The sequence below is a fragment of the Castanea sativa genome, chromosome 5 (assembly GCF_040712315.1).
Source record: "Castanea sativa cultivar Marrone di Chiusa Pesio chromosome 5, ASM4071231v1".
NCBI lineage: Eukaryota > Viridiplantae > Streptophyta > Magnoliopsida > Fagales > Fagaceae > Castanea > Castanea sativa.
In genome coordinates this window covers 69,147,557-69,174,046 of record NC_134017.1, presented here as the reverse complement: position 1 = coordinate 69,174,046, position 26,490 = coordinate 69,147,557, and the positions used below count along the sequence as shown (strand labels likewise).

The following is a 26,490-nucleotide window of genomic DNA, read 5'->3' as shown; positions in this document are numbered from 1 at the left end:
TCTCATTGAATATAAAAACCTGACTCTTCACTTTTTTTTTTTTACATCAATCCCAATCACTCTAAAATCCTTTCTTAATTTTTGTGCCTAAGGAATTATATATATATATATATATCCATATCCTAAATTTTTGTGCATGCATTAACACCTAAAATGGATAGTTAATCACTCTAAAATCAAAGCTAAGAGAAAATATAATTTAAATTCTAAATTGGATAGTTAATTTTGCATCATGTATCTTATCAAAAATTTTAAATTTTTGTGCATGCATTAACACCTAACACGGAAGTTAGAAAACCACAATAATCAAGTTCATTCACCTAAGCAAAAACATTTAACTTGCACACTATAAAAATCTCTACCATCCCATTCGTTGTTCGTATAAGCATAAACATACAACCTTCTAGAAACATTCAGACACATTTTCCACAAAAAAAAAAAAAAAAACACACACACACACACACGCACATTCCTAAAAAGTTAAAACTAACACAAACTTTCACTCTCGCATAGATCTTCACATTTAGCTTTCATCTATCTCTCAAATGCATAATCTTTGCTCTAAGTTTTTAAAGGCATTAAATGTAGTTTCTCTCTATCTCCCTTGCTTTCATAGTCTTATTTTTTCCCCAATTTGGTTTATGATTTCTACAATTTTTTTTTTTTTTTTTTTTAGTGGTATGATGAAGATCAAAAAGGCAGAGTCTCCATTAACCCCCACCCCCTCTTTTTCCAGTTCCTTTATGTTAATGCTTCTTGGCCATATGATTTCCTTCTTTTGTTCCAACCAAGCCCACATGAAGAAACCGAGTTTGCATGGGACATATATACCTTTTGAACATTCCCTGCCAATCCTGTTTTGAATGTACCTATTATATCATTATTATCATGTAAAATATGAGTGAGTTTGGGGATTAATTTGTGGTGCTTCTTCCTTTTTGATTGCTTACTAAAAGTCTTTAAGTTTATACTACTAACATGTTTGAGTCTGGAAAAACTTTGTTATGTGTTTTCGAGCTAAGCATTATTTGCTCCATTTGAATTTTTTGTTAGTTTTGTACGCTATGCAAGTTAATTTATTCCTTTGTTTGACTTGATTCTATGTGTTATAATTCAGAACCACCGAATTAACCAATATTATTGTCAAAATTATATTCAACTAAAATTTGTTTGTTATGTTTTATTATTTCATGGCTCTAACATCTATAATTCCCTTTCTCCCCCTCTCATGTCCAGTATTAATTGTAGAAAATTACATTGGTTTACATAAAATTAAAAGCAAAAAATTATTATTTAGAAAACAAGCAAGCAAATACATTTAAATTGCACAAAAGATATTTATAATAATATTATTCTAACTTATATATATTCATTTTCAATATTGATTTCAATTTTTTTTAATCCAAATGAATAAAACAATTTCGTTACATCATATGAAGTTTTCCTATAAATAAATCATGATTTAAAAAAAAATTATGAAGTAGGCAATTATCCCTTAGAAAATTAGCAAGCAAAAAAAGAAAAAAAAAGTGCTTCACAATATCAAAAATTAAGAATTAATAAATTTTAAACAAAAGCAATATGGACAATTTACATTTTCTACCTAATAATTTCCTTACAAGATTTTTTAAAGACCTAACAAAATATAAGAATGACTATTTATCAATAGTATTTAAATTATATATATAAGAATTATACTATGCATCTTAATGTGTATTTTTTAAGTATATCCATGCAATTGTAAAAAAATAACATAATGCTAAGTTTTGTTAATGAAATTTTCTGGTTAATAGTATGAATTTAGACTTAACTAAGCCTTTTAAACATGAATAAACTCAAGATTAATAATAAAAAAACAAATCTAATAGTATCACTTAAATAATAAAATGCAATATTTTTTTTTCATTGTTTTATTAAATTATATCTATTCCCGTGCTATAGCACAGGTTACATACTAGTTTTACATAATTTACAAACTCAGCTGGGCTATTAAAACCCAGCGAGTTTTAAGCAAACTATGTATTTTTTTTTTTTTTGGGATAATTTTAAGCAAACTATGTAATTCAGCTAGGTTTTACCGGTTTTGACCAGGTTTTATGCACATCCGATCCAATTAATGACCCAAACCGGTTTATGTGCTAGATCACCGAGTCAACAGTTTGATCGGCTGAGCCAAATCGGGTTTAATAACATTGGTTAAACCTTAGTATTTATTGTTGGTAGCTCCTATTGAGTCACATCAACTGACATAGCCTTTCAGTCCATTTGGTATTCAGCCATATTTTGTCCACTTTGGTCCTACTCGTTCCACTTAGGTCTACATTGGTCTTATTTGGTCCACTTTGATTCTATTCAATCCAATTTATTCCTATTCGTTCCTATTCAGTTCACTTTGGTTCCATTCGATTCATTTTGGTCCTTCTTGGCCCGTTCAGTCTTATTCAGTCCACTTTGGTCATATTCAATCTATTTAGTTCAATTCGATCCACTTTGCTCTTATTTGGTCCAATTCAATCCATTCTGTCATTTTCATCCCATTCGGTCCTATTCAATCTAGTTTGGTCCATTCGGTCCATTTCGATTCTATTTGTTCTATTTCGATCCTAGTTGGTCCATTTTGTTCACTTTGGTCCTATTTGGTCCATATTGGTCTTATTCGGTCAATTTGATCCTATTTGGTCCATTTTGATTCTGTTTGGTCCTGCTTAGTCTATTTTGGTCCACTTTGATCATTCTCACTCCATTCGGTTAACTTTGGTCCTATTCGATCCATTTTGGTCAATTTTGATCCACTTCACTGATACTTTAAGAAGAGAGGTTTATGCAAAAAAGAACTTGCTTGATGAAGAATTATGTCACATTCCTAGCATAATGTTTTTAGGTTCTTGATAAAATTACATTGTAATTATGTTTATAAAATCTTGTATTTTTTTGTGATAAATTTACTAATATATGTTTCTTCTTAAATAATAATTGAATGTAAAATGCGTGACAGGCTTTATTTAATGATCTAAAGAAAAACACTAGCCACATCAATGCTAGAACTAGCCATAATTGTAAATCTTTATAATTGTCGATAAAACTCATATCTACTCAATGAATACCCAATGTGAGACTTATCACATCACACAATCACACAACACACATTTAATTTAATGCTATACCTCCAATTACATTTCGAGTAATTACCAAAATTTTCAGTCGAGTCGGGTAGGGTATCCATTATCCATTCGATTTGGTCATCCCTACACTTAAAACAATATCTAAATCAGATCTGGGGTGTCAGTGAGCATTGGGGGAGAACAAAACCTTAAGGGTCTAGGTTCAAAATAATATCTACACAATTGAGGTGGGGTTGTTACACTTTGGGGTATATGAATTGCTGTGAAGAATGCCAGAAAAAAATGGTGTAGTTATTGAAGCTTTTTCCTTTTGGGTAAGGTTTTGTTTTCGATTATTACAAAATGTGGCTGGGATTGGTGACATTGGTCATTGGACTGTGTGCAGATATTTAGGATTGATATATGTAGCAGTACTATGCAAAAAGGAGAATGGACGAAATTATTTTCCAAGAAGTCTATTTCTATCATCAACCCAACTACACAAAACACTCAATACCAGATTAAAGGTTACCAATAATATTATACATGCACTCTCTCATTTTGCTTTATATTGGATTTGGAATGTTTTGATTCATGTTATCTATGTTTGAACAATGTGCTTATTGAGATTCAAGGTGTCCAAAGGTATTTGGGTAACAGAAGTTATATGAGACGTAAATTAATGATTGAGCTGAATTTATCTTTTGGGTAACAGTACTGTTTGAAATGAATGAAGTATTGAGAGAATCGGTGGTAGTGCTTAAGCAAATGGATTTGCCTTTTCCTTTTTTATTTTTTTTTCCTGTTTGTTATGTTATGTAACTTCACTCTTATAGCCATCAAACCCTTATGCTACATAATACAGGAAAATCACAATACACATTAACCAAAACCCAAAGCTGAAATGCCAGCAAGCAACCCAAAAAAACTAATAGTGCAAAGATAGTAATTCTACAAATAGCCAAAAAGATTAGACTATAAGATAATTGATTATCTCTATAATAAACAAACCCAAAGCTGAAAGAAGCAAGCTAGCAAGCATGCACCACAATAAGTGCTAGTAGGCAGCATTCTTTATAGAAGAAGGAATGGGTGCTGGCCAACATGGGAGCACAAAGTTGAAGGCGTCACTCACTGAATAATGGTTAGCCAAAGGAAAATAACAATAGAGTTCGAGCGTTTTCCTACGCAAGTTGCATATCAAAACCTTCGATTTAATCCCCAAATACAAGATATCCCCATTGATGTGATGAAAACCTAGCACTGTGATAAAAAAAGATTGTGTTAGTAAGAGCCAAAGGGATTTTTCGGAGACAAATTCCTTGAGAGACACTTTGTGCTGCAAGCACCATTCGCCTCCACCTTTGTTATCATAGTCCTTGTACTCCCAAACGCAGATATGAGACTGCACTATAATCTGACATAGTTTTAGGCACCCCTGACACACTCCAAGGCAATCAATAAACTTCATTAGCCCCCGTTCTATAGGCTGATTCATTAACTGCTCCCATTCTATAGGCGCCTCAATATCAAAGCAACGACTACCTGTGCTGTTGTATAGATCAAACGCCAGAAGACGGCCATTAGTACCGCACCAAAAAAGCAAGCCTTTGTAAGGAACAGCAGAGGAAGGAAAGGGAGCTACTTGAAATTCCTTTGAATACCCCACGACACTCCATTTACCGGTGTCTGACGAGAATATGTGTGCTTCGCAATCCCATATCTTGAGCATCACCAACCTGTAACTGAAACTGACTTGCTTATCAACAATATCATTATCACTATTATTATAGATAAACCCAGTAATAGTGAAACTTCGAGGCTCAGGAATTGGAGGGAGCGCTAAACCTTGTTTAGTGATTGGATTTATGACATAATAGCATCTGTTACCATCAAACCAATGTTTTGCCAGACACAAGAGCAAGTCATTACACGAAGCTTCAAACCAAAGGTGCTTTCTTAGTTTGTATATGTAAGCAGTGAGAAATTTCAGTTCTGGTTTAGATTCAGTTACGAGGAGACGATTACTTAAATACTAATCTTTGTACTCCAAGATCATGATAAAGGGCTGTGTATGAGGGTTTGTGTGGCAGTGCCTAACAACGCTGCGAGTGAAGGGGTAGAGATTAAAGAGCACCAGTGTTTTGACACGCCTTTGCATTGAACTCTGGATTTTAAAGGTAGCCGAAGCAAGATTTCTGTCAATAGGAAATCCGGGAGATTGTTCAAACTCATTGCCATTGTTGTTCTTCTCTTTTGCCTCTGGAGGTTTAGAGAACATCAAAAACATTGCTGTCCATATATAATATAATGGGATAAAAAAGACTTCCTTGACTATCTCGGAATGGAATAAAATAAATAATTAAAGATTTGAGATTTCATAGAGACGGTATCGGAATTGAATTCTTAATTTGTGTTGGTGTCGGAGTGGAAGTCCAAAACTTTTCAATTTAAATATTCACCCAATATAATGGGATAAAAAGATTTCATAGGGCTTGGTGTTTGGTGTATGAATTTTTTATCTCTACGATGGTTAGACCATTATTATTATTATTATTTTTGGTTTGTTTCGAGGGGAACATAAATATGATTTATAGTGAAATTGATTGTGGGGGAGAGGAGAAATTTCGGTTTAAAATTTAGAGAAATTACATTTTATCGCCCTAAATTGTACCTTACAGCCTAAATTACACTTTGCACCTTAAATTTTTTAAATGTACATTGAATGAGTTTATTATTTTTGGGTTAATTGAGTATAATTGGGCTTTTAGTTAAAGCCTAATTATTATTTAAGTTTACTGATTTTAATTGGCTTAATGTCCATTTGGCCCAAGTAATGATTGGGTAGGTTTGAGTTCAATTGGAGTAGGTAGATTTGGGTGAGCAAATTGGTTTGAGCTTATTTTGCCACCCCTAAGCAGAAGACACTCTGCTATCTAAATTTGGATTCGGGTGGGAGCGTTTAATTATGTATGGTTCTTTAAATTGTTATACACCTTTCAAAAAAAAAATTTAAAGTTTAATTTCTCAAAACCATGGGAATGTTAGAGAATGCAGTTGAAAAAACAAATTGTAAAATGAGTTTATGCCATGCAGATGCAATAAGTGCGGAGTGCCAGAGTGTATAATATTATATAGTAATTTTTAAAAAAAATTATTACATTTCATAATTTAATTTCATTCCAGTAAAATAATTATAATTGTTCTGTTTTGCTTTGTATTTTTGTGTTGGTGTCGGAGTGGAAGTCCAAAACTTTTCAATTTAAATATTCACCCAATATAATGGGATAAAAAGATTTCAAAGGGCTTGGTCTTTGGTGTATGAATTTTTTATCTCTATGATGGTTAGACCATTGTTATTATTATTATTTTTGGTTTGTTTCGTGGGGAACATAAATATGATTTATAGTGAAATTGATTGTGGGGGAGAGAAGAAATTTCGGTTTAAAATTTAGAGAAATTACATTTTATCACCCTAAATTGTACCTTACGGCCTAAATTACACTTTGCACCTTAAATTTTTTAAATGTACATTGAATGGGTTTATTATTTTTGGGTTAATTGAGTATAATTGGGCTTTAAGTTAAAGCCTAATTATTATTTAAGTTTACTGATTTTAATTGGCTTAATGTCCATTTGGCCCAAGTAATGATTGGGTAGGTTTGGGTTCAATTGGAGTAGGTAGATTTGGGTGAGCAAATTGGTTTGAGCTTATTTTGCCACCCCTAAGCAGAAGACACTCTGCTATCTAAATTTGGATTCGGGTGGGAGCGTTTAATTATGTATGGTTCTTTAAATTGTTATACACCTTTCAAAAAAAAATTTTAAAGTTTAATTTCTCAAAACCATGGGAATGTTAGAGAATGCAGTTGAAAAAACAAATTGTAAAATGAGTTTATGCCATGCAGATGCAATAAGTGCGGAGTGCCAGAGGGTATAATATTATATAGTAATTTTAAAAAAAAAATTATTACATTTCATAATTTAATTTCATTCCAGTAAAATAATTATAATTGTTCTGGTTTGCTTTGTATTTTGTGTTGGTGTCGGAGTGGAAGTCCAAAACTTTTCAATTTAAATATTCACCCAATATAATGGGACAAAAAGATTTCATAGGGCTTGGTCTTTGGTGTATGAATTTTTTTATCTCTATGATGGTTAGACCATTGTTATTATTATTATTTTTGGTTTGTTTCGTGGGGAACATAAATATGATTTATAGTGAAATTGATTGTGGGGGAGAGAAGAAATTTCGGTTTAAAATTTAGAGAAATTACATTTTATCACCCTAAATTGTACCTTACGGCCTAAATTACACTTTGCACCTTAAATTTTTTAAATGTACATTGAATGGGTTTATTATTTTTGGGTTAACTGAGTATAATTGGGCTTTTAGTTAAAGCCTAATTATTATTTAAGTTTACTAATTTTAATTGGCTTAATGTCCATTTGGCCCAAGTAATGATTGGGTAGGTTTGGGTTCAATTGGAGTAGGTAGATTTGGGTGAGCAAATTGGTTTGAGCTTATTTTGCCACCCCTAAGCAGAAGACACTCTGCTATCTAAATTTGGATTCGGGTGGGAGCGTTTAATTATGTATGGTTCTTTAAATTGTTATACACCTTTCAAAAAAAAAATTTTAAGTTTAATTTCTCAAAACCATGGGAATGTTAGAGAATGCAGTTGAAAAAACAAATTGTAAAATGAGTTTATGCCATGCAGATGCAATAAGTGCGGAGTGCTAGAGGGTATAATATTATATAGTAATTTTAAAAAAAAAATTATTACATTTCATAATTTAATTTCATTCCAGTAAAATAATTATAATTGTTCTGTTTTGCTTTGTATTTTTGTGTTGGTGTCAGAGTGGAAGTCCAAAACTTTTCAATTTAAATATTCACCCAATATAATGGGATAAAAAGATTTCATAGGGCTTGGTGTTTGGTGTATGAAATTTTTTATCTCTATGATGGTTAGACCATTGTTATTATTATTATTTTTGGTTTGTTTCGAGGGGAACATAAATATGATTTATAATGAAATTGATTGTGGGGGAGAGGAGAAATTTCGGTGTAAAATTTAGAGAAATTACATTTTATCACCCTAAATTGTACCTTACGGCCTAAATTATACTTTGCACCTTAAATTTTTTAAATGTACATTGAATGGGTTTATTATTTTTGGGTTAATTGAGTATAATTGGGCTTTTAGTTAAAGCCTAATTATTATTTAAGTTTACTGATTTCAATTGGCTTAATGTCCATTTGGCCCAAGTAATGATTGGGTAGGTTTGGGTTCAATTGGAGTAGGTAGATTTGGGTGAGCAAATTGGTTTGAGCTTATTTTGCCACCTCTAAGCAGAAGACACTCTGCTATCTAAATTTGGATTCGGGTGGGAGCGTTTAATTATGTATGGTTCTTTAAATTGTTATACACCTTTCAAAAAAAAATTTTAAAGTTTAATTTCTCAAAACCATGGGAATGTTAGAGAATGCAGTTGAAAAAACAAATTGTAAAATGAGTTTATGCCATGCAGATGCAATAAGTGCAGAGTGCCAGAGGGTATAATATTATATAGTAATTTAAAAAAAAATTATTACATTTCATAATTTAATTTCATTCCAGTAAAATAATTATAATTGTTCTGTTTGGCTTTGTATTTTTGTGTTGGTGTCGGAGTGGAAGTCCAAGACTTTTCAATTTAATTATTCACCCAATATAATGGGATAAAAAGATTTCATAGGGCTTGGTGTTTGGTGTATGAAATTTTTTATCTCTATGATGGTTAGACCATTGTTATTATTATTATTTTTGGTTTGTTTCAAGGGGAACATAAATATGATTTATAGTGAAATTGATTGTGGGGGAGAGGAGAAATTTCGGTGTAAAATTTAGAGAAATTACATTTTATCACCATAAATTGTACCTTACGGCCTAAATTACACTTTGCACCTTAAATTTTTTAAATGTACATTGAATGGGTTTATTATTTTTGGGTTAATTGAGTATAATTGGGCTTTTAGTTAAAGCCTAATTATTATTTAAGTTTACTGATTTTAATTGGCTTAATGTCCATTTGGCCCAAGTTATGATTGGGTAGGTTTGGGTTCAATTGGAGTAGGTAGATTTGGGTGAGCAAATTGGTTTGAGCTTATTTTGCCACCCCTAAGCAGAAGACACTCTGCTATCTAAATTTGGATTCGGGTGGGAGCGTTTAATTATGTATGGTTCTTTAAATTATTATACACCTTTCAAAAAAAAAATTTTAAGTTTAATTTCTCAAAACCATGGGAATGTTAGAGAATGCGGTTGAAAAAACAAATTGTAAAATGAGTTTATGCCATGCAGATGCAATAAGTGCGGAGTGCCAGAGGGTATAATATTATATAGTAATTTTAAAAAAAAATTATTACATTTCATAATTTAATTTCATTCCAGTAAAATAATTATAATTGTTCCGTTTTGCTTTGTTTTGCTTTGTATTTTTATTATCATGCCTTGCAAGTAATCAAGTACATCAAACAACTAATAAATACCAACTTGTTTGTTCATTTTTTCTACATAATTTAAAAAGAACAAAAAGGGCAACAAATGTGTTAATTAAGAATTATTATTATTATTATTATTATTATTATTATTATTATTATTATTATTATTATTATCATTATGTGAATATAACAATCAAACAAAAATATCATAAAAATAAACATAAACATGAAATTTTTATTATCATGTCTTGCATGTAATCAAGTACATCAAACAAAAAATAAATACCAACTTATTTGTTTATTTTTTATACATAATTTAAAAAGAACAAAAAGGGCAACAAATGTGTTAATTAAGAATTATACCAACTTATTTGTTTATTTTTTATACATAATTTAAAAAGAACAAAAAGGGCAACAAATGTGTTAATTAAGAATTATTATTATTATTATTATTATTATTATTATTATTATTATTATTATTATTATTATTATTATTATTATTATGTGAATATAACAATAAAAAAATATCATAAAAATAAACATAAACATGAAAATAAACATTTATCTTTTGTTTGTACCTACAAAACATTTGTTAGTCTTTATTTAAAAAGAAGCATAGGAAAACAAGGAAATTTCAATGTCAACAATTGAATTCTTTAGGCTATTCATGCTCTTTTCTACTTTGTTTTAAACATACAAATCAATTTCAGACTATTTATGGAAGAGGAGCTTCTTAAGTTCAAAGTTTTTAAGCTCTAAACTAGTCCATACTCAGCAAGGTATTCTTTCTACTATTAGGCTACAATTAGGTTAATATGGAAATAGTTTTCAAAAATTTGAATTTAGGAAAGTGCTTTGTGGTGGGCACAATAACTGGTACACTAGAGGTGCGTCCTTCCTGGTCCTCTCCTATTAGGGAAAGCATTTCATTGCTCAATGAATTCAAGACAACAATACTTTAGCACCTGGTGTAATGGGCCCCCTAAACTTTTCTCCGCGCTTGGCTACCTAGCATTTAATGTGGGCATGATAACTGGTACATTAGAGGTGCGTCCTTCCCAGTCCTCTCCTATGAAGGAAATATTCTTTTATTGCTCAATGGATTTATGACAACAATGCTTTAGCACCTAGTGCAACGCCCCCCCCTCCCCCCACCCCCAAACTTTTCTGGTTCACCCCAACATTACCCATTTGTCCAATTGCTGCTGAACAGTTTTTGGTCCACAACTATGATGGTGCTAATGATGTTTCTGTGCGTATTTCGTGTGTATCTCACCAGTGGCTTTAAAATGTAGTGGATAACAACGAGGCCTAACAATTAATATGTATTCAAATCATAGGAGCTAGTAATCGACGATATGCTCTGCATTGTATGTCCCATAATAGATCCCATTCTTCTACCCTTTCTCAGGAGTCAATGACAATTCATAGCTATTACCTTGACACCAAACCAAAATAACTAGTTATAGTAAGCATAAAGAGGCTAAATGCAATATGATCTTTTTATACATATGTTTGATATTTTTATTTACTACTTTCAGTCTTTAGAGAAAGATACACTTTTCTAGTTAGAGACCAACACCATGGGGCTAACATGGGGTCCACCCAAGGACCTACCAGTTTAGGTTTAAGGTTTAGAGTTTATCTTAGTAGTAGTTTAATTGATTATACTTTCTAAGTAATTATAATTGTCAAAGCTTGTTTTGTAGGGCCTCCAACATATTTTTCAAATAAAAGCTCTCATAAGTAATTCTTGACATTCACATACACTAGGATGAACTATCATTTTATCCCTATAGTTTTTTTTTTTTTTTTTTAGTCCTTAACATTAATATTTCTGTCAAATTGGTCTTCACATCTAGTACCACTTATAAAATTGTTGTTAAATCAAATAAAATGATGTTGTATTGCATATGTAAATTGTGCAAGTTTTATAAATGAAAATGGATGAGTGTAGTATAATTCACCCAAACTTAATAGGTGTAGTATGGATTAGCCAAAGCTTCATACTTTGCTCCCAAAAAAATAAAAGTTAATCCAAAGGTTTGTCAATCTCCCCCTCTATATAGATATATACAAATGAATTTGTATGTGTTCTTTGTGTTTGAATTTTTGTTAACATACATACAAATATATGATTTGCATTGGCATCAATGACCTTTGTCCTAAACAGTATTATTAAACCTGGTCTAGTCTGGCCGATCAAACTAGTGACTCGTTGACCTAACGCATTGACCTGACCAGGTGATCAATTGGATCGAAATAATATGTGACCTAATCAAAACCGATGCAACCTGATGGGTTTTAAGCAACCCGTATGACCCAGTTGGGTTTTATTAACCCGATCAGGTTTGTGAATTGTATAAAATTACATTAATAGATCCACTTTATTGACTCTTTTATTATTTAAATGTATGACAATATGATAATTTAAATAGGAGAAAACCTTTAAAAATCCAAAAAAACAGCATTGTTTCACTTTTCAGTTTTCACAATTCTCAAACCCTACTGCTACAGGCTGCTACTGTGCATAAATTTTTTTTTTATGTTTTGAAGTCTAAACAGATGTACTTGACCAACAATTAGCATGTAAGTATGACCATATAAGTTATAACTATTGTATGCCACCAACTATCTTCTTTTGTTTAGGTTTTTTTTTAATACTTTATTTCTTGATTGCTTTTTATTTTAAGCATCTTTTGTTTTTTTTTTTTTTTTTTTTTTGTGTGTACAATGTGAGTGTGTGAGAGACTGAGAGAAATACGCATTAGAGTTTGGGATTTTTTATTTATTTATTTAATATAAATAATTTTTAGACATGTAACAAGATTTTCTTTAGCAAAGTCTTTGTTGATTTGTTTATTTTCCTTGTGAATTTTATAGAATTTCTAATGCTATTGCTTATGAAACATTGATTTTGAATTATAATGGCGAGTTTAATTTAGGCATATGCCTATTTTTTTTCTTTTTTTAATTTACATATTCAGGTTATGATTTCTCAAACTTAATTATATATATATATGTGTATATATGTGTGTGTGTGTGTGTGTGTGTATTTAATTTTTAAAATTTTGTTATTTGACCTTGCGGTTCGACCGATGACCCACTAGTTGAACTAGTGACCCAACTCATAGACTAGGTTAACGTCTGGTCCGGGTTTAATAACTATGGTCCTAAAGTGTGCTACCCTTATTAGTACCAACAATCGACTCAGCATGATAACAGTTTCTCCCCCCCCCCCCTAACAAATGTGGATTCCACTGTTGTAAACGCAGCTATAGGCCAAATCGTCATATAGCCACGTTTTTATGAACTATAGCCACGTTTTAAAATCGTGGTTATAAGACTTTTTTTTGTAGTGCTTCATTAATTTTTCGGCAGATTTTATTCTTCACAATTCTCCTGAAATGTATTTGAAGTGTGTTCATGTTCGGTATCTTTTCTTGTTCAAGACTCGGTTGAAATTTCTGTTAATATATACATTAATGCAGACCTGTCTCATCTCACAGCACTATAAATTTCAAGTTTTTTTTTTTTTACTCAATTTCAAAATGTTCTCTTCTATATAATTACTTGTCTAACTTGTTTAGCTTGATAAGCCGGGCCGCTAGATCCATCATCCATGGTCTTACCAATTTTTCATTTGAATGGTATTTGAAATTTCAGCTAATGTGAAAACTTGCAATGATTGGAAAGAATTTGTGAAGAAAATAATTGATTGAAAAAAAGAAAAAAGAAAAAAAGGAGGAATGTAAAGCATAGAATATCTTCATGGTTTTGACATCAACTTAGGGTGAGTTTGATTAAGCTTTTTGAAACTATGTTTTTTAATTGGGAAAAATAGTAGTCTTAAAATTGCAGTATGAAATTGCGTTTAAAAAAAAAAAAAAAAACATAGTGATTGCCTTTAAGAATTCATATGTGTGGCTTACTGGCTTTACCTTCTTAATAATAATAATAATATTATTAACTATTTCATGTTAATAATAAGAGAGACATTTATTATTAACATAATAATAAGAGAGCCATTTATTTTTATGTTAATAATAAAGGGCAAAACTTAGATACAGTACCTTAGGTACTGTTCATTAGATACCCCTTTTAAAATTTAGTCATCTGTCTATTCACTTAACAGAGCAAAGGTGCGTTAAGTTAACATCCTTTTTCCATTTTTTTTTTTCTTCTTTTTCTTTTTGGCCGTGTCCTTCAGATCTGAAAGCCAAAGTTAAAATCTTTCTTTTTTTTTTTTTTCTTTTTTTGGCCTTCTCCTTCATATGTCAGTTAACATCCTTTTTCCATATTTTTTTTCTTCTTGTTCTTTTTGGCCGTGTCCTTCAGATCTGAAAGCCAAAGTTAGCATCTTTCCTTTTTTTCTTCTTTTTTTCGGCCTTCTCCTTCAGATGTGTGAAAACCAGAGTTCATGACCCAAATTTTGAAAATCAACGTCCCTCTTATCACACTCTCAGACCTCTAGATTTTGAAGAAATCAAGATTTCAAAAGGAGGAAAGGGCTGGCTCGTGTGTTTCGCCTTGTCAATTGAACGATTTGTTGGATGCCAGTCACTATATCTTTCTTTGTTCCTCTCTTTTCTGATCTCTATTGATAATTCTTTTTCCCAATCTAACCCTTAAACAGACAGAAAGTCGATGGGTTGCTGGCTTTTGATCTCAAAGATTTGAACTTTGGTTTGCAATTTGAACGGCTGGTTGGGCTCGGTAGGTGCCTGGCTTTGGTGGCTGACAAAGATACTGATCTTAATTCCATATTGGAGTGTGAATTCTAAATAATTACTACATGGGTTAATGATAATTTTTCCAAGAACAAAGGAGAGAAAGAAGGAAAATTCTGGGTTATGACCTTTGGCTTTTAGATTTGAAGGACACGGCCAAAAACAAAAAGAAGAAAAAAATATGGAAAAAGGATATTAACTGTTAACGCACGTTTACTCCGTTAAGTGAATAAACAGTAGGCTAAATTTTAAAAGGGTACCTAACGAACAGTACCTAAGGTACTGTATCTAAGTTTTGCCCAATAATAAATGACTCTCTTAATAAATTATTTGTTGGATATTTTTATAAAAAAAATTATATATTTTAAATCAAAATATAATATCTTTTAAAGTTTCGGTTTTATTTTACCAACCTAAAACTTAGATAAGAATGACTTTTAATTTACTATAATGTCATGGGTTAATAGCTGTAGTTTTAAAACATTGATTTTGTATAACTTACCTCACCATACCTTAAAAGTTACCATGATTTTTTAGTGAAATTATGGTGTGCATTTGTGTTAGAATCATTTTCCTTCTCTCTTATGTGTGTGTGTGTGTGTGTTTCTAAAAAAAAATATGGTAATTGTCCTACATTGCTTAAGAAAGTGTATTGTGTGTAGTATAACGTGTCCAACCCTCCCTTAAAAGTTACCGTGGCTCTTGAGTGAAATTGTGATGTGTCTTTATGTTAGAACACTTTTCTCTCTCCCTTATGTGTGTGTGTGTGTGTGTCTCAAAAAAAAATTTTAATTTGGTCCATACATTTTGCTACCACATCTAATATGGTCAGTTTGATACAATTTAGAGTCTATTTTTAGAGTTCATGATCTTAATCAGTTTAAGTCTCTCTTTAAGAAAAAATTTGGTTTTTGTGGAAAGTGAGGTTTCATGGAAAAAAGATTTACGAAGAAAATAAGAAAATCATTTGGAGCAGTATATATCCCATTGTTTTTGGAAAAATGATTTTTAAGTGGAAAAAGGAATTTCATGTGTTTCTTTGAAAAACTGTTTTCAAAGACTTAGAAAACCCATAGATTTTTAAAAAGGAATTTCCAAAGAGAAATTCCATAGGTTTTTGAAAAGATGGCTTCCAAATCACGATTCCATGCATGATTTTGGAAAAATATTTTCGAAAATCATTTTGCAAAGGAAAAGGCAATTTTGAAAATCAACTCATGAAATCATTTATTGCTTGGAAAACAAAACATGCTTTGGAAAACAATTTTAGAGAAGCCCATTTGAAAACACTTTGTTTTTTTTAGAAAACTTAACAGTGATTTTGAAGGACCAAGCCATATTGATATTTGTGGGAAAAAGAATTTCACGTCACTAATTAACTAGAAAATGGTGTGAAATAATACCCAATATAAGATCTTATTCAATGAAAATCACAATGAAACAAACTCCAACAAATCATAGCCATAAACTAGAATCAACCGCACATGGCGCATGAGGTTTTGAAAACTATTTCCATTATAAATAATTTTGCATATTCAAACTTTCAAATAAAACATGGAGGAAATCTGCTATATGTTTGAACAAAGTTAGGTTTATATTCAATCATGAACATAATTATATGGACATGTTATTCATGGATCATGATTATGATTCAAAAATTAAAGACTAAATTACACTTTTGCCCTTTATTTGGCACTTAACTGCTAGGTCACTAACGAAGGTGTAGTGGACTATAGATCCTTTTGAAAACAAACTCAAATTTTATGGACTAGTATGAAAATTTTTAAAATAACTTTTTTTCGTATAAAACAAGTGGAAATTTCAGAAAATTGAGAGAAATTGAAATAATAATATCAAATCTTTAAAGTTTTTATATAGATTTGATTATCATTTTTATTTGCACTTGATCGAGAGGAGAGAAAAACTTTACCCATCAATCCATATCAGGATGAATTACTTCAAGCCATTCAAGATCATCAGATTTGGTAACGAATTTCTTCACACATATCAACGATGAAGTATTTTACACTTGTGTTTATGTTTTGTACTATCTATATAAAAATTTTCTTGTTCTATTATGTCTACATTGTTCACACATAAATAAATGCATTTCATTCAAGGTGTCAACTTTTGTCCATGATCTTAAATTATTGCTTTCAATAGGTTCTTGTTATTGTTGATGAAACTGGTTCCGGAAAGACTTCACAGATGCCCCAATATTTTAATAATCCGGATACAAAAAACGTGGAAATTAGCTATCTTCTGCAAATACTATGGCACATGGTTTGTTATATTAAACAAAACCAAAACAAAGATTATTTTCCAAAAAATGATTTCCTCTTAAACAAACATAACTGCAGTACTTGTTTGCAAGCGGTTGATGCACTGTTTGGGATAGTTTATGTGGTAATCAATTGAAAATAAATATCACATCTGAACGGAATTCAATTTTCTTAAAAGGCCTGGTAACAGCGACTGTAACATTTGTTCCACACAAGATATCTAAACTAGAAATTCATGAAAGAGCTCGTTTCTATAACATGAAAATTTAAAGGAACTACAATATAACATTTATTTCATTAAATGAGATGATAAATATAGAAAAAGGTAGGACATGGAGCTTGCAACAGATTCTTTAATACAATAGGCATTTCTGTTGCGATCCAATTCTCATTTTTATTGTTCAACACCTAACTGCTTCATATGCTAGGATTTGTCGCTTATTCGAATCTTTAGTGTCAACTATTAATATAGGAAAGGAGAGAAAAAAGAACTCCTTTCTCAAGTGAGATATTTCAACCAGACTTAATTTGGTTGCGGTCATGATAATTCAATTAACTATAGTAATTAGTTTGTAATTAATAATGGAGATATCATTAATCATTCAACCTTGGTATTTTCCTTCTCTAGAGTCCAAAATGCTCAAGAATCTTGCTTTTCCCCCACGTTATGCAAATTGTGAGCCATCCTCCTAATAAAACTCTTGCACAAGACCTTGCAACTGGTGCCTTTCCAAGTGCAGCTCCAATTACTCCCACAAAAAACAGGGATAAAGAAGCCAATGTCATCACAGCAGAAGATCTCCATTCCTTTTTCTTTATAAAACCAGCTGCTAGTAATAGCACTGAGCCCCCTACTAAATATGTTACCGATGATGCCACAGCCACTAGAGTTGGGCTTGGCACTGGCCCCTTTTTTCCACCTCTGCCCATTCTGATGTTCCTTTTTGCTTGGAATGTCAATATATCATATTGGGTATAAACAGAAACATATTGTGCAATTGCTAAATGCAAAGTTCCTGCAGCCAATCCAATGAAGCTTGTGAGAAGTATAGCCTTGATTTCAATTGCAACAACTCCTCCTACACTCATAAGTATAGGACTCATTACACTAAAAGCTGCGTATGCAACCCCTTTGAGACCTCCCAAGACAATGGCCCGAAGATATATTGCCCTTGAAGAGTAATCAAAATACTTCTCTTCTTGGACCATCTGGGGTCCAATTTTGGGCTGTGTAACCACGATTTCCATGACAGATAATTTAAGAAAGAATGTAGAAGTTGGAGTGTATATCTCCTTAATGCTGAATACTTAAGGTTACTGTGACGGATAATTTAAGAAAGAGTAGAATTTGGAGTGTATATCTCCTTAATGCCGAATACTTGAGGTTACATATAGTGAGAGATGATATAAATAGTGGTGCAGGTGCAGAAGCGACAAAAAGCAGAACACGTCATAAAAAAAATGGTACATCTAACAATGCTGATCACGAGCATTGACTTTGACAATTGACATAACATTACATTAATTTGATAAAGATTCTAATCAGCCGGTGACTCTAATCGGGCCGTCATAGAAGGAAAGATTTTAATTAGAGATAGTACTATACTTTTCTACGCAAGCTAATGTTTCGTTACGTATTAGTCCTGTTCAACAATTTTGCTATAGTTTTGCAATAATAGACCGGCAAAGAGTAATAGGAATTTTGAAATACTCCATCTTAATTAACTACAATGCTTCTGGAATACTTAAAATGTAAGTTTTGCTCCTGTTTATATATATATATAGTGAAAATTTGATCATTTCTCTGTATTAACTACTTAATGAAACCAATTGCCTAAATTTTTCTATGTTCTGCAGGCAAGAACACAAGTAAACTAATATGCCAAGGGGAATTCACCTAGATTGATAATGAAGTTACTTGTGCTTACTACCATTGCTATCTCAACGTTTAGTCAGAACAAATTCGATGATATAAGGTGCAAGTTACCTATCACAAAGGTAATTGCCTTTTTAGTTCATGGCAATTTCTGTCTGCAATATATGGTTTGATTGTTATATATAGGTACTCCACCTAAACAAAATATCACAACAACAAAAATTTCCTTTGTCTCAAAACTATTAGATCGATAGATCTTCAGCAGACTAATTAGGATCGTTTACCTAAACAAATATCACATAAAGATCTAATTATTTACGCTATGAGAAAGAAAAGAAAACATGATCAAGTGGTTAGAAACTTAGAATTACTCTTGTCAATCTCGTTCCATATTGCTAGACACGCCAAACATGATTATATCACATTAGAATTTGTGGGTGCTACTGCTTACTACTTAGGGTTTCAAAAGAAAAGATATTCCTAAAGCTACCCTAATGCAATCGTGCAGTTTACTAACCTGCAGACTAGTTTCTATTGTCTGCAATATTGTTTTGTAATATACTCTACAGTCAACAATGAACTTTCAATTATAGTTGGGAGCAAACTGCTAGGACTTAGGAGATGCCATTATAAGCACGATTATATCTAGTCTTCGGTTATGCTAAACAACATATGCAAAATAAATTTAACTTACTTTTGGCATAAACTGTGAGTCTGTGACTCAGAATGCAGGGCTATGGAGAAGGATCAAATGGGCTAATAAATATCAGGCCTTCAAATTGGCATTAATTATCAAAATAAAGTGATATTGAGAAAGTTAATTATGAAAGCTACATACATATATATTAAGACCTCTCTCTCAAAATTACATCATAAACAAAGTTTATCCTACCTTCGGAGGCCACAAAATAAAATCCACAATTCAGTCACCTTGAAAATCCTCAGTCAAAAACTAGAAATATGTGAGTTTTTGGGGTATATTCATCAATACCTCCAAAAGATTTTAAAACACCAAACCTACTATCAACTTAGGCATTTAAGAGTGTAACACCCCATAATTTTGTAACTAATTTCTTTCTTATACATAAATTAAAAAAGAGGCCCACAATTAAATGGATTTAACTGATTTGGGCCTAAGATATTTAAATAAGATAGTTATTGTGGTATAAGAATAAGAGGCCCAAGTGAGATGACATAAATAAATATATGGACCTTGATAAGTTTTAAAAACCCTAGCCTTTTACCTCTTAAGCTACACGTGTAAATATATAAGAGGTTTCCTTTTGTTTCGCTGCAACACAAGATTGAGCTTTTCTTTTCTTCTCTATGGCTGTGTGTGAGAATTTCAGGTATGGTTTTCTTTTGCTCTAAATTTAGAAAGTTGGAATTTTCAATGGCTACTACAAAAAAGATTGGTATTAGCGACAGCTAGAGTTCGTCACAACAATACAAAAAGCCGTCGCAAAGTAGTTGTGCCAACGGCAAAAGGCCGTCGACTTCCGTCAGCAAAAGCCTTGTCAGTTCTACTATATTACCGACAAGGTTGTCGCTAACACTCATTTTCGACCGAAAAAAGCCATCGTAAGCACTTGATATTTTCTGTCGAAAATACTTCTTCATATGAGGAAGTTGGACGACCAAATACATTTTGTGATGAACTAAGGTCGTCATTAATGTATTTCTTCGACGACTAAAAGTCGTCATAAATACTTGATTTGTTGTCGAAAATACAGCTTCATACGAGGAAGTTGGACGACCAAATATATTTTGTGACGAACTAAGGCCATCGTTAATGTATTTTTTCGATGACTAAAAGTTGTCATAAATACTTGATTTGTCGTCAAAAATACAATTTCAAATGATGAAGTTGAACGACCAAATACATTTTGTGATGGACTACAACCGTCGTTAATGTATTTTTTTTACAACTAAAAGCCATAGTAAATACTTAGCTTTTCGTCAAAAATACAACATCTTAGTGACCATTTACTTTTTTTCAACAAACTTTGACCATTATTAAAAATTAGTTACCATGTCACTAATACATTATTTGCAACAAAATAGCTTTGTCAGAAAAAAGGCCATTTATAGTACTTTAATTGCAACAAAACAATTCTATCGAAAAAGAAACACATGAATTACATGAAAGTAAATAAAATAATAAATTACAAACATACATCTCATAACAAATTCTCCATTCAAATAACAAGTACAAATCCATAATTGTTCAAAACCAATAAGTGAATAATGCAATAAAAATGAAAACATCAAAAGGTCTACAAAATAGCGTGATGTTCAATAATACATGAAAGCTATATTAACTATATCTTTCACGAAACTTGAAAGCATAAGTATTGGAAGATCAGTCATCATCCGAGTCAGTTTCCTCTATCTGAGAGTCACCTTCCTCCTCAAAGTTATCTTTTGTCATTATTCACACTATGATCTCCTCCCTAACATTGTTCTGCAATATTTTAAATTAAACTTAATAAATATACAAAAATTATAACAACGCAATATTTTATATTTACAGTAAATAATAAAGAATTAACTAAAATACATTCATTTAAAAACATTAACACAATCACCACGATAAATGACAAAACATCAAAAATAAATCCTTATTACCGACACAAACATTGCATCTATCATAAATCCTTACTACTGATAAGAACCTTGTAGTTCTCCTGTGAATAAGAACTTCCAAGAATACATCTGCCACCAATAACCACGTTAATAGTACATCCCCATCACTCTTAACAATATATCCATCACCACAACAAGTCACATAAAATTATATATGCACCAAGAATAGCAATCAATTGAAAACTATAATGAGCAAAATTGTATTTTAACAACCTCAATAAAATAGGAAAAAAAATACGTGTACCAAACTGTCAAGAACTTTGGCTACAATACGAGATTATATATTATGAAAGAGATATATCTAAACCAAACCCAAAATTTAGATAAAGGAAATAAACCAACAAATCCATTTACTAATCCACTACATTAACAAAATAAATCAAAATATAAGAATTTAAGAAAACTAACCATTTGGGTTTGATTGTGATTGGGAGAAAGAGAAGACAGAGTGAACGGTGGAGGGATATTGAACAATTTGTGGGCTATAGAGTTTAGAGATGAGAGTTTTTTTTCTTCTTTCTTTTCTTTAGTGGAATAGAGTGTTAGTATTTTAGTGAGAGGGAAAGGGAGGCGTGGGATCAAAAAAAGAAAAAGGGAGGCGTTTGTTTTTAGTGAGAGGGAGAGGGAGGGAATTAGGAGGTAGGGTTTTTTCTTTTCTTTAATCTTTTTTTTTTAAGTGTTAAAATGATATTGTGTGTGTTTTTTTTAAACAACAGTAATTAGAGACTTTACAGCAATGTGACTTCTTTTTTATTTTTTTTATGAAATTATCTATTTTGTTTATGACAACCGAATTCAGATCCTCTAGATTTCCTAGGGTACTCTACCAAATAGATTTCCTTAAATCTTAACCACTTTTTAATGATTTAATGGCCTAGATTATGCCATGTCAGCATTCCACAAATAATATTCTTAAAATAATAAAATAATGGTGCAAATAAAACAATTAAGATTATTTTTAGTGGAATGCTAACATGGCAGAATCTAGACCATTAAATCATTAAAGAATGGTTAAGATTTAAGGAAATATATTTGGTAGAGTACCCTAGGAAATCTAGAAGATCCGAATCCATGACAACCACGTCACTTTTTTTTTGGTCACTTTGAAATATCACTTTTTTTAAATTATTATTATGAATAAAAGATAGAAACACTAATTTCTAAAAAATAAAAAATAAAAAAAAGGTAGAAACACTATGAAATCTCACTTCTTGTAATTTTTTTATAGCAAGTGTTCTTTTAAAAAATTCAAGGAAATATAACCTCAATATTGTGTAGGTGGATTTCTTTTTATGGAAATATAACCTCAATATTTTAAAAAATAAACTTTGTTTATTTTATTTGGCAAAACCACCCCATTTGAAGGGAAAAAACATTTTCCACTTTACCAAATTTTTTTAAATTAATATTAAAAATGTTGTGTACTTACCTATCCACAAATTTCCAAATTATCTTATTTCATAATTGAAATTCATTGATTTCAATTTTTAATTAAAGAGTATTTTAAAATATTTAGTATGCCATTTTTTAAAAAGTTTTTCAACGAGTTGTGGAGAGAATTGTCGTTGCAAGTATTTTGTGTTTGATAAACTTTGTATTAATATTCTAAAATGTTCAGTATTGTATGTTCTATTCATTGTTAAACTTTAGCAAAGAAAATTTTATAGAAAAGCATAAAAGTGGAGAAAACCCTAAAATACAAACCAATACCCAAAACCCACTCAAAACCTCCCTATTCAACCTAATTTGATCCTATCCAGTGGTCATAGACCCAACATCAATAGTTAACCATGTTTGACCAAATATTGACCAAGTTTTGCAAACTTTGACTACTCATTTCTCTCAATCTGACCGTTTAATTGTTGTCATACTTCACAAACACCAATATCTCATCATATTCTTCAAATCCAACGGTCAGATTTTGGATTTGAGTCTAAAGCATTATGGACAAGTGTTGTTATACCAACATATCAAGAAATTTTGATTGGTCACGTTCTACTAATTAAACCATTTGATTAAGCTCAAAATTCATCAAAACCAATATTTTATCCCACACTTTTAATCCAATGGTCAAATTTCTGACTCTAGCACAAGATGGACGCGTGTCATTGTATCTACCTATCATGAAACTTCAATCACGAAAAATATCCAATACTCTTCCAAGAGAGTTATACGCTATATAAATATTACAAAGAATCGAGAAAATTACTTACAAAATACAACCAAAACCCAAGAAAATGACCCCAATGGATTTACATATGACCTTTGACTTTGCCATACTAAAACTAGAAACTAATAAAAGCATGAAACCAAAAAAAAACTTAAAATATTGACCAATACCTAAAACCCACTTAAAACCTCCCTAATCAACCTAATTTTATCAAATCCAATTAATGGTCCTGGAATCAACTTCGAAGTTTGACCAAAGATTGACCAAGTTTAATAGACTTTAACAAAGTTTTGCAGGATTTGACTATTCTGTTCTCACAATCTGACCGTCTGATTGTCACTGTAATTTACAAAAACAAATATTTCATCACAGTCTACCAATCCAACGGTCAAATTTTGGTTCTTGATCTGGTTGCATGATGGACATATGTTGTACCCACCCGCTAGGAAACTTTGTTTAATTCCGTTGACACAATCCGCTATCCAAAATGGCTGAAATACACCATCAAAGCTAGGAAATGAACAAAATATCCTTAAACTTCTAAAGTGACAAAAGTGTCCCTAAAAGCTTCAAAATGATCAAAAATACATTTTACTTCTGAAATGACCAAAATAGCCCTTAAGTACTTTGAGGGTCTTGAAAGATGTTTTTTTTGAAAATTTTAAAATAAAGAAAAAATTCTAGAGTTTAAAGACATAATTGAGGAAAATTTACCATTCAAAGAAAATAATAATTTTTTACAGCCACATGTATGTTGGAAATCACCTTTATTGTGATAGATTTACTTTACTATCGCTAATACCTTCTTTTCTTAAGAAAATTTTAATTATAAAGGACAAGCAAAATGTTCATTGCAAATAACAATGCAATATATAGTGATGGAAAACAACTATCAAACACATGAAAAATAAGGGCATGAATTCCCCCCCTTTAAAAAAATTATCATTGTCGACGGCTTAGGTCCATCGCAAATATTATTTATTGGGAGGAATCCAATTCCATCACTAATACATTCTTTCTTTTAAAGGAAATTAACTATTTACGACGGTCAGCATGTTTGTCACAAGTACAAACTCAATTAGAAAAAAAAATTTTAATTGCGATGGATAAATTTCGTCACAAATGTGAAAAGTGAGGAGGGAATTTTCCCTCCAAAATATTTTACTATTTTTGATGGCTTCATGGCTGTCGCTAATACTCTCTTTTATATTTACAATGGAAGAATGTTTGTCACAAATAATAACACCATAAAAAATATATATTTTGTATTTTTGATGCACAAAAGCTGTCACAAGTGTTAATAGTTTCGATGGTTTTTTTTAGTTGTCGTAAATAATACCATCTTTTATATTTACAATGGAAGAATTTTTGTAGCAAATAATAACACCATAAATATATATATATATATATATATATATATTTGTATTTTCAATGCACAAAAGATGTCACAAGTGTTAATAGTTCCGACGGTTTTTTTTTTTTTGTCGTCGTAAATAATACCCTCTTTTATATTTATGATGGAGGAATGTTTGTCACAAATAATAACACCATAATTTTTTTTTTTTTGGATGCACAAAAGCCGTCACAAGTGTTAGTAATTCCGATGGTTTTTATTCGGTCGTCATAAATAATACTTTATTAGCGATGAATATTTTTATGTCATCGTAAAAAGTAAGGCGGGAACATTTCCCTCCAAAATAAATCATATTTTTGACAAAAATAATAGGCATTTTCGACGAACTCATTTTGCCGTCACAAATATTTTAATATTTGACGAGTAATTATTGACAAAAGAGACTTGCCGTCGAAAAAGCCGTCGAAAAAGCTAGTTTTTCCGACGGCTTTTTGTAGTCGTCGAAAAAGTTTCATCGTAAATAGCAATCTTTTTTGTAGTATATATCAATTGTTCCCACGCTTATAGGAAGACGTGGGTTTGTGCATCTATTATTTTTGGTACCTAGTAGAATATAATTGGGAAAGCTGACCTATGATTTTTACAATATTAAAATAGGCATGGACCGTAGCCATATGGTCCTCCATAGGCTTTAAGATTCATTAGATAAAAACTAGTCGAGGGGCTCGCGATGCGCGGAAAATGTTGTAAGTCACTATTTGAAAAGGTTACGTAGAACATTTAACATATTTTAAAGTAATAACACGAAGTAACACATTTTTTTCCAATTCCAAAAAAATACTTGTAGTTAAATTTTCAATTAGAATTGTTTATACCAGTGACATTAGCTAATCAGTTACATATATGAGAAGCTCACTTGATGTTGGTGATGTAGATAGATAGAGGTGGGAGAGGGTGAGTTAGACTTATTCCATACTTAAATGATGTTATATAGGTTCCGCCTTATATTATCATGAACTTTTTTTTAGAATCACAAATATTAATAGTTATTCATGATTTTAGATAGATTAAGAAGAGAATCAAACACAAAGGCAGAATCCCTTCTGTGTGAATGTGTGTGTTTGATTCCCAAAAAAAAAAAAAAAAAAAAGAAGAAGAGGAGAAAATTGGGAATATAACTCTTTCCCATGCTTCTAGATCATAATTCATGTAAAATAAATGAAATGTTAAATAGGCATCTTGACTTTCACATTGCAATTGAAACTTTGATAATTGACTCGTTCATATTCTTACAATTAATCATTAAATTTCACTTGATAGAACCATTAAATGAAAGAAATCTCAACAATCTTCCTTGCTCATTGCTCCAATTAGCAACATGTAAAATAACTATTTTTCATTCATTAAATGGCAACATCTATTCCTCTCTATTTTCCCTTAGTTCTTCAAGATATGTGTTCTCTATGATCTGTTATCATTAATATAACAAAATGGATGTCCTACCTCAAGCTCATTACTGACCCAAATGCTACAATCCATTTAAAAACCCAGCATTATTATATTTGTATTAAGATAAGAATAAATATTTGTAAATTCTTGGCAATAACTAACTAATAAAACATCTCCTTAATTTGTATGTGTCAAACATTTGGCTTATGTAACTCCAATATAAATTGCATGTCCATATTAACAATCTACACAAAGGTAGAAATTTTTGGATGGAGGTAGGGGAAATTTGGTTCAAGGATTTCTTTGAATTCTATTGGAGGAATTGAGAAAATAGAGGAAAAAAAAGCCTAGCAAATCTCACGTTGTCATTGCCAGTAGAGTATTTTAGACGCATA

At 31.2% G+C, this 26,490-nt stretch overlaps 2 protein-coding genes across 2 annotated transcripts; both read right to left on the bottom strand.

The window, feature by feature from the left end:
- Positions 1-4,158: 4,158 nt before the first annotated feature.
- LOC142635674 (F-box protein At3g28330-like) lies at positions 4,159-5,391 on the bottom strand. Its single transcript, XM_075809796.1, has 2 exons — positions 5,198-5,391; positions 4,159-4,984 (listed from the first exon to the last, which is right to left on the bottom strand). Exons 1-2 carry the CDS (start codon positions 5,389-5,391, stop codon positions 4,159-4,161), a joined length of 1,020 nt encoding a protein of 339 aa, XP_075665911.1.
- An 11,833-nt stretch (positions 5,392-17,224) lies between these two features.
- On the bottom strand, positions 17,225-17,848 carry LOC142635673 (vacuolar iron transporter homolog 4-like). The gene has a single exon (XM_075809795.1). It carries the CDS (start codon positions 17,846-17,848, stop codon positions 17,225-17,227), a length of 624 nt encoding a protein of 207 aa, XP_075665910.1.
- Between the last annotated feature and the right edge of the window lie 8,642 nt (positions 17,849-26,490).

Coding starts and splice junctions, on each gene's coding strand:
- LOC142635673 (XM_075809795.1), bottom strand. CDS start 17,848: ATGGAAATCGTGGTTACACAGCCCAAAATTGGACCCCAGATGGTCCAA.
- LOC142635674 (XM_075809796.1), bottom strand. CDS start 5,391: ATGTTTTTGATGTTCTCTAAACCTCCAGAGGCAAAAGAGAAGAACAAC. Junction 4,985..5,197: donor TTCACTCGCAGCGTTGTTAG/GCACTGCCACAC, acceptor TGATGGTAACAG/ATGCTATTATGTCATAAATC.